The 12,824-nt window shown below is 50.5% G+C and overlaps 1 protein-coding gene across 1 annotated transcript; it reads left to right on the top strand.

Moving 5' to 3' along the window:
• Nucleotides 1–430: 430 nt before the first annotated feature.
• LOC309659235 (uncharacterized protein) lies at nt 431–11,484 on the top strand (the record flags this gene model as incomplete). The annotated part of the gene is made up of 3 exons (XM_082458725.1): nt 431–462; nt 2,464–2,773; nt 2,921–11,484. The coding sequence occupies 3 exons, from the start codon at nt 431–433 to the stop codon at nt 3,458–3,460; spliced, it is 882 nt and encodes a 293-aa protein (XP_082314851.1). The 3' UTR covers nt 3,461–11,484.
• Between the last annotated feature and the right edge of the window lie 1,340 nt (nt 11,485–12,824).

Raw genomic sequence — 12,824 nt, 5'->3', positions numbered from 1 at the left:
CTCTGTGGAGTGTCTGGTGGAAGGCGGGCACCATCCCCCCATCGCTCCCCGAGTCACTGACACTCATGCTGGGGAGTGCACAGGGAGCTAGGAACTGGGGGACAACTCTAGCTGGGGCCTTGGGGCCCTGCAGGGGTGAGGATACAGCACAGAGCTGGGTAGTAGCGACTCCTGCCCTCTTCTCTCAGTGCACGAGCCCCTTACTCTGACCTCCCAGTAGATCTGCTGGGTTGTTGCTGTGTGGGCTGCCCTTGCTCATTTCTTTGGGTCGGGAGACTTAGAGGCCTCTGGGTCTGGATCCCAGCCCTGCTGCTATGGCTGTTTGGATGTGGACAAATCACTTTCCAGAACCGTTAGGTCAGTGACGTCAAGCCCTGAGCAAGGCTATTTACCATGCAGTCTTAAGAGGTTACTGAGGCAGTGCCCACGGATGACAGGGGAGCCTGGCAGGGAGGGGGCTGAGTGAGCACTTGAGGTGGGTGCTGTGTTATCTCCCTGGGCCTCGGCTAGTTGGCCAGATTGTTCCTTCCCTCCCAGGCCACATCCGTGGTTGGCCGGCTCCTCTGTTGTGGAAGCCCTTTCTTTCTACACTACAGTTCAGGAGTGAAAGCGGCTTCTCTGTTACCCTTCCCAGGTATCATTTTGTTTTTGGCCCCTGGCTGGCTGGGTCCTTGTATTTGTTTCCTGAGACTGCCATAACAAAATACTACAGACTGGGTGGCTTAAATGACAGACATTTATTATCCCACAGTTCTGGAGGCTGGATGACCATAATCAAGGGGTCAACAGGGTTGATTTCTCTGGAGACCTATCTCCTTGGCAAGAAGACGGCTGTCTTCTCCCTGTGTCCCCACATGGTCTTCACTCTGCACACATACATTCTTGGTCTTTCTTTGCAGGCCCAAATTTCCTTTTCTTATAAGGACACCAGTCAGGTTGGATTAAGGTCCACCCCAATGACTTTGTTTAACCTTAATTACCTCCTTAAAGACCTCATCTCCATAGACAGTTACATTCTGAAGCACTTGGAGTTAGGACTTCAACATAAGAATGAGGTGGGGCACAATTCAGCCCATAACTGCCTCCCTGAACAAATCACGCCACCTCTCTGGACCTTGGATTACTCATAAGTAATATGGGGGTGCTGACAACAATGATGATGATGATGGTGGTGATGGTGGGGGTGATGATATTGATGCTAATAGTGGTGGTGATGGTGATGATGGTGAGGATGCAGGTGATGATGATGGTGATGATGATGATGATGATGGTGGTGGTGGTGATGAAAGTGGTGATGATGGTGAGGATGCAGGTGATGATGATGGTGATGATGATGGTGGTGGTGATGGTGGTGATGATACTGATGATGATGATAGTGGTGATGGTGATGATGGTGAGGATGGTGAGGATGCAGGTGATGATGATGATATTGCTGATGACAATGGCACCTGTCCACTAGGGTTGGTGTTTGGATCAAATGAGTTAATGAATGTAAAGTGCAATAGTCGATGTCATATAAGTCTTAGCTGTTATCATTTTTCTTACCAGAATGAATTTTTTAAACACATAATTACCCAAAATCCCTGCAAGCTGGCTTTTGGTTTGTCATAGACCTGAATGAATCATCAAAAAGCCTGTTAGTGGCAGACACTGTGAGACATGATGGGTGTCAGTCTGACACCACAGAGAGAAACAGAAATGATTTAACAGCAGCCTCCAGACTGCACTTTCTATTACCAAACCAGTGCATATACGTTCACAGAGAATTTTACTCATTTGAACAAAGGCCCAATTATTTTCCTGGGGTATGGAGGCAGGGAAGTGCATCATTTATTTCAGAATAGTTTCCACCCACCTGGGACAAAATTTGGAAGCCCAAAAGTATGACAGACAATCCATGGAGTGGTAGGTGCACACCCTGCTCCTTCTCAGTGTATTTCTGCATTTATGCTTTAACCTATGAGCTCCGTGACCTTGGGCAACTTGCATAACCTCTCTGAGCCTAAGTTTCTTCATCAATAAGACTGAGATGAGGGACTTCCCTGGTAGCACGGTGGTTAAGAATCTGCTTACCAATACCTGGGACATTGGTTCAAGCCCTGGTCTGGGAAGATCCCACATGCCTTGGAACAACTAAGCCCGTGCACCACAACTACTGAAGCCTGAGCGCCTAGAGCCCACGAGCCACAACTACTGAGCCCGCATGCCACAACTACTGAAACCTGCGTGCCTAGAGCCCGTGCTCTGCAACAAGGGAAGCCACTGCAATGAGAAGCCTGCACACTGCAACGAAGAGTAGTCCCCGCTCGCCGCAACTAGAGAAAGCCAGTGTGCAGCAACGAAGACCCAACGCAGCCAAAAATAAACAAATAAATTAAAAAAAAAAAAAGACTGAGATGATAGCAGCCTCGTATTAGTTTCCTGTGGCTGTTGTAACCAAGCACTACAGGCTTAAACCAACAGAAATTGGTTCTCTCACAGTTGTGGAGGCGGAAAGTCAGAAATCAAGGTGTCAGCAGGGCTGTGCTCACTCAGAGCTTCCAAGGGAGGATCCTTCCTTGCCTCTTCCAGCTTCTGGGGGCCCTTGGGTATTCCTTGGCTTGTGATAGCTCCATTTCAATCTCTTCCTCTGTGGTCATGTGGCCGTCTTTGTGTGTCTCTCTCCTCTTCTTATAAGGATGCCAGTCATGTTGGATTAGGGCCACCCAATGACCTCATCTTTAACTGGTTACATCTGCAAAGACCCTGTTTCCAAACAAGGTCACATTCACAGGTACTGGAGGTTAAAGCATCAACATACCTTCTGGAGGGGGGGTACAATTCATCCTTTAACAAGCCCTTACTTCCTGGGGCTGCTGGGTGGATAAGGAAGTTGGCAGATGCAAAATCACACTTTGTGTTCATAGTAAGTACTCAACAGGTTTTAGCCATCATCCTCTTCATCATCACCATCACCATCACCATCATCATCGTCATCACCATCACCACCATCATCATCCTCTTCATCATCACCATCATCATCATCAACATCATCACTATCACCACCACCATCACCATCATCATCGTCATCACCATCATCACCATCACCATCACCATCATCATCCTCTTCATCATCACCATCATCATCATCAACATCATCACCGCCATCACTGTCATCATCATCATCACCATCATCATCCTCTTCTTCATCACCACCATCATCATCATCACTGTCACCATCACCATCATCATCATCACCATCATCACCATCATCATCCTCTTCATCATCACCATCATCATCATCAACATCATCACTATCACCACCACCATCAGCATCATGATCATCACCATCATCATCACCACCATCATTGTCTTCACCACCATCACCATCACCATCACTATCACTACCACCATCACCGTCATCATTGTCATCACCATCATCACCATCATGATCATCATCCATCATCATTATCTGTATTAACAAGGAACTTCTATGAATACAGGAAGTGAGGAAGGCTTTGGGAGAAGGAAAATAGGGAAATACTACTGAAGAGAAGGTCCTTTTTGGCACCTTATACTCAATACCAGCCGCCTCCCACTGCCTCTGCACGTAGAACCAGAACTGTGCCCTCTGCTTCCCGTGAGTGTCAAGTTAACCTCACTGCAGTCGGAGAACCAAGATACCTCTGTTGTTGTACCCTGTTCACTTAAAATGATTGGACCACCTGCTTTCTGAGTGGTGAGTTATGGAGAGAAAAGTAAATTATTACTTAGACACAGTCTTTTTGGCCAAGGAACACAGGTTCTCCTGAAGAAGCAGATGTTTATCCACCCTCTCCAGGACAAGTAGCCATGTGAGAAGAGCTTGCTAGAGGTAGAAACAGATTCTATGGGATGTCAGAGGGTCACACCTGCCCAGCTCAGGGCTGCATCCCCCAGAGAGAGCAAAAGAAATATACAACATCCTTGAGGACTTTTTGACTCATTCATTCATTCAGTGTTCACTGAGGCCCACTTGTGCCAGTCCCAGGGCACGCAGGGACAAATTAAACACGAATGAATGGGAATGAGGAGCAGCTAGGGTGATGACATAGCACCCACATGTGAGGCAGTGGCTGTCAGTGTAAACAGAGTGTCTACCTGGGCTGGTCAGGGGAGGCTTCCAGAGGAGGCTGGACTTGGTGCCCTGGGAAGGGTGTGGGTGAGTAGGGAGGAAGAAGAACAGAGGGTCCCAGATGCTGCGCTTTTACAGGTCACTAACAGTTGTGTGCCCGGCCAGGTGACCATCCTTTCTAGCACCGTGGTTCTCAGGCCACACACCACCGAGATGAATAAGGCAGGAAAGTTCATATCACACTTTTAAACTCGTTCTATCAAAAGTGGACAATAATAGTCAAAGCTTTGGCAGAAATCAGATTGGTTAGAGAAACGCAATTGTGGCCATCTTTCTTCAAATTACAGAAGTCATTAAGGTCACAGATAGGATTTCCTTAGGCTTTAGTTTTGTGTCATAATTTTTTCTTAAAAATTTAATTATATATATAAATATAAATATAAGTATAAATATATATAATACACCCCCTTTGGCAGTAATTAGCCAGATTGTTCCTGGTCCATGTAATGAGGTTAAATGTGTTGTTGTCTTGTTGTCTGCAGAGTGCACCTTACCTGGCCATGGCTCCTCCCCCAGATGAGACCCGCTGCTTGGCATGCTGCCTCCTATAAGAATAGCAGGTGGCAAGGTGCTTTGGGATCTAGGGGACAGACAGGTTCAACAATTCCAGTTATCATTTCTTGGTTCTGGAGCCACCATGACACCCTAAGACTAAAATGTTTGTCATCCTGGCCACTGAGTGGGCTTAGAGAGTACAGGAAGGCACACATTGCAAACTCTGTACTTCCCTGTAAAAACACAAAACAAAACAAAGCTGGAAGTCTCCGAGCTTTTGATAAAGGGTCAAAACCTTTGATAAAGGTTAATTTCACAAGCAGAGGTCAGCCCCTGAATGGCCAAGCAACACAGCAAAGGAGATGCCATTATAAGAACCCTCCTATCCGCAGGGCCCCTGGCTGCCAGCAGCTTTCCCCGTGTCCCCAGCAAATGTTCCCGGAGTGCACAGCATGGAGTCACTTTCTGTGTATCTGTCTCAAGAGCAGAGCCTGCCCACGGCTCCAAGCACCAGAGCGTCAGGAGCAGCTTCTTGGAAGGGGTCCCAAATATGTTTTTCTGCCTCTTTTAAGCTCACGTTCCAGCTGAAAGGCCCTGGGAAGGGGGTGGCTTGGTGAAGATGAAGACATTTGTCTACAAAGTTCTCTGAGCTCCTGGGAAGCAGGGCAGCTACATGGACGCCTGGGGACATCATTCTCTCCATCTTTGCTGCGGGGGGAGCCCCAAGGGCTGCTTCTGTCCCCGGAGCTCCGAGACTGTCCCGCATAATTAAGGGACCATCTCAGGAGGACTGAGCCAAGGGCCCCGCCCCTCGCATTCCACGTAAGTAGGTGGGAGAGAAGGCTGGTGTTTTGGGGCTGAGGGTGTGTGGGTCTGTTCAGTGGCCACAGAGAGGTTATCCTGTTTCTGCTGGTCAGGAAGCCCATGCCCTCAACCTTCTTCCAGGCCAGCAGCGCCTCTTCAGGCCAGCAGGTGGCAAATAGGCTGTGCGTGTGATTGGTGTCTTTCCTTCAGGTTTGCCAGAACCGGTTTCTCCAGAAACTTATTCAGGTTTCGGGGATTGCTCCCTCCATTAAGTTAAACATCTTTTAATCTGACTCATTTCACAGCCGTTCATTTTAATCATGCAAAGGTCAGCTGTCACCGCACAAATGTTAAACTTAATTTGTTTTCTTGATGCACATCATACCAGTGATAATTTGGCCCAGTTTTTAATCATTTGCCAATGGGGAGCTGTAGGGGTCGGGGCACTGACAGCCAGGGTGGGGACCGTGGTGGCCTCCCTGAAAACACAGCGTATGGCAGAGGGCTTGATTCGGGGCAGGGGTGCCGATGACAGCGAGACCCAAGAATTTCTGCCTTTTAGTCCCCAAAACTCTGATGATCTGCAGTGGTGACAGCCTGGATTTGGAGCCAGGAATCTTGGATTTGAGGCAAATTGCTGTTTTTCTTCCAGGCATCAGGTACCCCACGGGTAAAGGAGTCACCAGCCTTCTTGGCTTCTCCTCTTCCAGAACAGGAGTTTGCATTTTGGGAGCCGTTCTTTCACTTTTCAAAGTGGAGAGCAGCTCAAGGAGGCAAAGGGGACCACTCAGTCCCTCCCGACCGCCTCCTCCTCTGGCCCCTCCTTCCTGTCTCCTGTCTCTGCTCATCTACTGGAATTTTCCAAGCTGAAGCCAGCAATGGAGGCTTTTAGACCTCTTGGCAAGCTTTTCTACTTGGCTGAGCTGGTAGGCGATGATCCCCCTGGGAAAGAGCGGGAAACATGGCCGGGTGCTGCGTGGGAAATGGAATTGCATCACATACTCTTGGGCCCTTAGCCTCCACAGAGAAATAAAAGCAGACAGCAAGTCAGCATTCGTACGTGCTACATATGAAGTATCCTGTTTCATCCTCGCTCACATTCCCGCACACGGATGGGCTGGACAGGTGGGAGGGTTTCTATTCTTTATCAAATGCTGTTGTCTTTCTATACATCACTCACCTGAGGACCTGCAGCCCCTGAACTCAACCTGCCCAAAGCTTAGCTCATCTCTCTGAACCTATACATTATGCTGCCCCATCCCCACACCCAGGTCATCACTCAGCCATTGCCCATCAGCACCCCTTCCCCACATCTCCATCGGTTCCATCCAGGCTCCTCCCAATGGCTCCCAGCCCACCTCCTCTTTCCAGCTCCACTCCTGTTGCCGTGGTGGATGCAGGCCGTCTGCGTGTCTCACCTGGATGGTGGAATTCAACCTTTACCAGGTGTTGGTGAAGGTCACAGAATGGGCATCCTCAAAATAGGCCACCTTGGCATGTTGATTATCTTGAGCTGAAGAAAACTGGGGAGAAGCAGATACAAGAAAAGCTCTCTGCCCTCTGCTATCTGCCTAGAAGCAGGTTATACGTTCGTGAAGATGTCCCCCTCCCCCAAGCCAGGAAGGACAGAAGCTAATCACTGGAGGCAACTCTGGGCCCTGATCAGCCCAGAGGAATCTACACCACAAAGCTTACTCACTGGCCCTTGTCTCCCACTAGGTCCCCCATGTATTTGCCCTCTCACCATTTGCTGCCTTAGAAACTCAAGGACTAGTTCCTTTGTCTTGTCACTTGTCTAGGAATCTATTGTTCTCTTGTTAAATGTTATGTAAGCCCGAGTTCTAACCACCCCTTTGAGTTACTCATCTCTGAGTGTTTTAATAAACTTGTTTGTTTTTCTCTTGTTAATCTGTCTTTTGTCCATCTAATTTTCAGGGCCTTAGGCAACGAAACTGAGGTGGGTAGAGAAAAGGATTTCTTCCTCCCTGACCTCGGCGTGAGTGTTGGGTTAGCCTCTCCCTCCATCCTGGGCTGTGAGCTCTGTGGTGGGAGGAGTCCCTGTTTTTCCTACCTGTCACCGTGCCTGGCACATGGCCCTCACTCAGTGAATAAAGGATGGTTGTGAATAACTGACTGATGAAGTGACTTGTCTCTGTGGCTGTATCTCCCTTCCAGTCTCTGTGTTTCTTCCTAACGACCACTGCCCGCACCAGTGCAGGACACCAGGCATTCCACATGCATTATCTTTTTAAATCCCAGCAACAGCCCCAGGTGGTGGGTGCTGTGTTGCCCATTTTACAGAGAGGTGAAGTAACTTGCCTCAGGACACACAGCTCCTGTCTGTTCTGACCCCAAAGCCCACACTTGCAGACGTTAGGTATTTCTTACCTTGTAAAAGGAGGCTTCCTTGGCCTGAGGGCATCTGGGGGCCCCGTGGCATTGTGCCACCTCCACCTGGAGGTACAGGTTTTGGCAGGAAATTCAGCCTGGCTCAGACCTGTCTCACTAGTCTCATTTCTTCACTCTGTCCACCCCCACCCCCATACAGGGCAGCCCCCTTCCCTGGAGTCCACCCACGACACCCTCCTCTTGGTGGGCCTGGCTCCCTCGGGTCGCTGGGCTTTTCCTGTGATCCTCTGTTCACCTGGAGCTCCCTCCTCACCTTCACTCAACATTCCTGCTCATCTGTGAGGTACAGCTCGCATGGCACCACCTCCTGCAAGGCTTCCCTGATTGCCCCAGCTGTAACACTGGGTTCCACCTCTTCTCCCTTCCACGCAACCCTTAGGAAGTCACTCAGTCATGACTTTGAAGCAGGGGCCTCAATGGCCTTGAAGACACTGCTCATGAAGCAGCATTACATCTAAGCCTCCTTGCACCTCAGTCTCCACCTGATGCTGAAAACTCAGCTTCTGTGTACCAGTGCCGAATCATATCTTGGCGACAGAGTTTTGGGTGAAGCACAGAAGAATAGCTTTATTGCTTTGCCAGACAAAGGGGGACGCAGCAGGCTTGTGCTTTGAAAAACTGTGTGTCCCAACCCAGAGGGATTTGTTGAGAGGTTTTATAGCAATGGTTCAAAGGCAGTGTTGCCAATAAGGATCAGGGTGTGTGCAGGGCCTGCTTCCCTTTAATCTGGCCTCAGGTGGTCTCCTGATGAGCTTCTCAAGTTTATCAAACTGTGACCTTTTCTCTTGAATGAAGAATGCTTCATCAAGTAATTAACATCTTCCATTTGTTGAGGGTTTTAGTTCTATAAAGAGCTCAAAGATATTGTTATGTGCATCCCTTGAGGCAGAACCAGGACCCTGCCCCAAGGCTGCACCATTGTTTCTTGACTGCTTCTCCCTTGTCTCTGCATCCCCTCCCTTCCCTGATTAGGAACTGTTTGAACCTGCCCTTTGAAGCTCAGGGAAGGTCATGGAGGCTGGAGTCTATTCCCTACAAATAAGAAATGGGGGACACAGAAAGGCTTCTGTGTCCAGGAGCCCCACAGGGTCCTGCTCAGTCTCTACCTGGCATGGGCCCTGGTAGGTGGGAGGGGCTCAGTGAATGTTCAGGGACTAGGTGAATGAATGTGGCAACAAAGTGAGGGTACTCACATTTTAGATTAAGAGCTGAGAAGCATTGGGTAGCATGTGACACATGTAAACACAAGAGTGATGCCTTAGTAGCAAGTGTCCCGCTCAACCAAAAATAACATCTACATTGTCCTGGACATGGAGTCACCTCTTTGTCACTTGTCAAGGGAAATGGGATTATATACCTCCCTCTGTGTCCCTCTCCCCTGCCCAACTAATAGCAGCAATTAGATCCATCCCAGATGGAGCTTATTCTATACAAGACTCTATCATCAATAACGGCAGCAAAAAGTTGGGCTAAGCTAGCCTGGCATCCCATACCAGTAAGACTTGCAAGCTGTGTGACCTGGGGCAAGCTGCCTAATCTCTCTGTGCCCCCCCTTCTTAGAGAGTCACAACAGGCTCATCAAAGGCTCAGATAAAGGCTGAACTGATGTCACTTGTTTGGGACCCTCTGGGTTCCAGTGAGTTTCTTCAGTGCAGGAATTCAGAGCCTTTCACATGTATGTTTGCATCGTGAATTTCCAAAAGGGGGATGTTGCCTATATTATATCATACATCACTTTGATCTTGGGGCATCTTGGTTTGGGAATTTATGATCATGAAAATGACAATGACAATGATAAATAGTATTTATGGGGCTCTTATTGTATGAGGTTCCAGGCTAAGCACTTACACAGATTAACACATTTGATCCTACAACAACCCTGTAGGGGGCTAGTATATCATTCTCACTCATTTAAGAGGTTCCGGAGACTCACACTGATGGTCAAGTGGGCTGCCTCTGTGCTTGGTCCCTGTGCTGTGGGCTTTCCTGGCTGAAGAGTTTCAGGATGAGCTGATCTCTTGGACCCAGTTTCTCCTCTGACCGCCCAGCCTGAGCCCCGACCCCTGTGGTCAGCAGGTTTCTTAGCGCTCCATGGGGTGCTTCCTGCTCCCCAAACGCGATGTGGCCAAAACTCAGCCAAGGCTGCATCCTCTCTCTTCCCTCCTCCTCCCGCCCGACAAACCGTCTTTACCCCTTTCTTTTCTGGTCTCAGTGAAGGGTGGTCCGTGTTCATGTCCTGGGGCTGACAAAACAGAGCACCGCAAACTGGGGGCTTAGACAACAGAAATCTATTCACTCCTGGTTCTGGAGGCCAGAAGTCCAAGGTCAAGGGGTCAACATGGCCGTGCTCCCTCCAGAGGCTCTAGGGGAGGCTCCCTTCTTGTCTCTTCCAGCGCCTGGTGATGATCGCTTGTAGACACATCACTCCAACCTCTGTCCCTGTGGCCACAAACCCTTCTCCGTATAATTCTTCCTTTTTTTTTTTTTTTGGCCGCACCATGCAGCATGTGGGATCTTAGTCCCCCAACGGGGGATCAAACCCGCGCCCCCTGCATTAGAAACATGGGGTCTTAACCACTGGACTGCCAGGAAGTCCCTCTCTGTGTAATTCTATTTTTACTTCTTATAAGGACCTTATCAGTCCTATTGGATTAAGCTCCCCCCGTCCCCCATCAAGTATGACCTCATCTTCATTTGATCACAGCTGCAAGGATGCTATTTACAAATAAGGTCCCATCCACAGGTATGGGGGATCCAACCTATCTTTCTGAGGACACATTTCAACCCACAACAAGCGGCCTCTGTGCAGTGGCTCCACCCAGGAGCCTGGGAATCTCTCTCTTCCCCTCATCCCTCATTTCCCACCAGTCCCCACGCCCGGCCAGCCCCACCTCCCTCTCCCCCTGCTCCCTGTATCCAGGTCCTCATCACCACTCTGCCCACATCACTGCCACCATCTCCTCCTGAGGTTACTTCAGGTGAAGCTATTTAGAGGATCTCTGTGCTCCAGATGCAGCTCAAAGCTGGGGATGCGGCAGAACAAGGCTGAGAAGTGACCTCTGAGTTCCCCATCATGGGGGTGATTGACATGCTGGCAAATCAACACAACATATAGTGCTGAGTGGTGGCTTGTCTCCGGGGAAAGTAAGGCAGGACGAAGGGCGAGAGGAGCACTAGTGGGAGCGGGGAGGGGCTTCAGGGTGTCAGGAAAGTCCTCTCTGGGAATGGGTGGGTAGCTCCCCAGGCAGCGGAGACAGAAAGAGAAAAAGCCCTGAATTGGGAACAAAGCAGGATCCTGGGAGGGGCAGGAGTTGAGATGGAGGAGGGACAATTGGGTGTCTGAGGCCAGGAAGGCAGGAGGAGGAGTTTATAGTTTATTCAGATTTCAGACATGATGGGAAGGCTCTGTGGGTCTGATTGGACTCGTTCTCCTGTTTATTTGGGAGGGCAGCCATCTTCAGGGAAGGACTGTAGAAACGCTACCCGGCGTGCAGAGCATCCTGGGGCAACTTGGATGGCGCAGCCGTGTGGGTGGTGAGGAGTGGCTGGATGGGGTGACACGGGGATCGGCTATGCTCCTCGCTTCCCCGAGGTTCTGATTACCTGCTGGACACCCATCTAAGAGATAGGTCCTGTTGTCCTCATTTTACAGGTAAGCAAACTGAGGCCCAAAGAGGCTTGAACATTTGTCCGTGTAAACCATGCAAGGCCGGAATTCCAGCCTGGGGCAGGCTGGCTCCAGGGTCGCTGCCCTTTATGGCCCCTGAGGGGCTGATGGACAGATGGGGTAGAGGCCAGCAGGGGGAGGGCCAGAGGGGCCTCTGGGCTCTTGGCCGCTGGGGGTGGTGGTGGTGCCACCGACAGAAATGGCAGGAGCACACAAATCTAATCGCCTCTCCCCCTCCCCCCACAATGTAAGAACCCGCCAGCTCCCCAGTGCCTCCCGTGGGCATTCAGATGCCCTTGACCTCTGAGCCCCATCCGCACTCCCGTCTACTCTGCCCCAGGCGGCACCTCTCGTCACTCTCTGATGGACGATGATACTCTCCCTTCTCGGCCATTCCCACGCTGGTCCCCAGCCTGGAGGGAGCACCCCGCCTTCCCCTCTCGCCATCCTTTTCCTGGTCAACTCCTGGGCGGCTGTCTCAGTGGAAGCACCACTTCCTCCGGGCAGCCTTCCTTCATTCTGAGATGGGATCAGGTGCCGGGAACACACCCCTGACCTCGTGGCCTCTGTCTTGTCTTCCCTGCGAGGCTGCACCTCTGTGAGGGAGGACGGAGCTCTCTCAACCCCTCTGGGTCCCCTGCAGCCTAGCGTGTGTCAAACCCCTGCACTCACAACCCCGGGAGCGATGAGCACACCAGCGGAACGCCTAGTGTCTGTCCCGGTGTGGCCACAGGAAGTGACTGGTGATGGTTTGCCGACAGCATGAATGGAAGTTTGTGCTAGAATCCCATCCAAGTTGGCTCCTGCCCCGTCACGTCGCTGCTGTGTGACTGTGGCTGGTACCTCACTTCTCTGAGACCCAGCTGCCTTGCTTCTAGAAGAGGGGCAGGAGACCTGCTTCTCGGGGCTGCTGTGAAAATAAAATCAGATGATTTGATTATATTCCCGGCACACGTCGAGAATGCATTTATTATGGGCAGGACCTGCACCTTCCTTTCACCCTGCTGTTTCTGCCTCTAAATGACTGAGCCCCGGAAATGTCAGGGGGAGGGAAACAAAGGTCTCCCACATCTGCCTCCTCCTCCTCTGATGAACCTGCCTCCAGAAAATTTCCCCTCTGTGGTTTGGGACAGAGTGGCCCCCCTGCCAGGGTGCACGGCTATTGTTAGAGGCATTTGCCAAGCTGCGGCACCCAGAGTACAGACCCCAGCCCTGTGTTGAGCAGATTCCTTTCCTGTGGCCGCTAACATAGACCTAATTCCCTCACTTTGGGTCCTTTCGGAGATGAGTGGGTTT

This window comes from Balaenoptera physalus, assembly GCF_965194825.1.
Source record: "Balaenoptera physalus genome assembly, chromosome: 1".
Lineage (NCBI taxonomy): Eukaryota > Metazoa > Chordata > Mammalia > Artiodactyla > Balaenopteridae > Balaenoptera > Balaenoptera physalus.
This window is presented reverse-complemented; position numbering and strand designations above follow the sequence as displayed.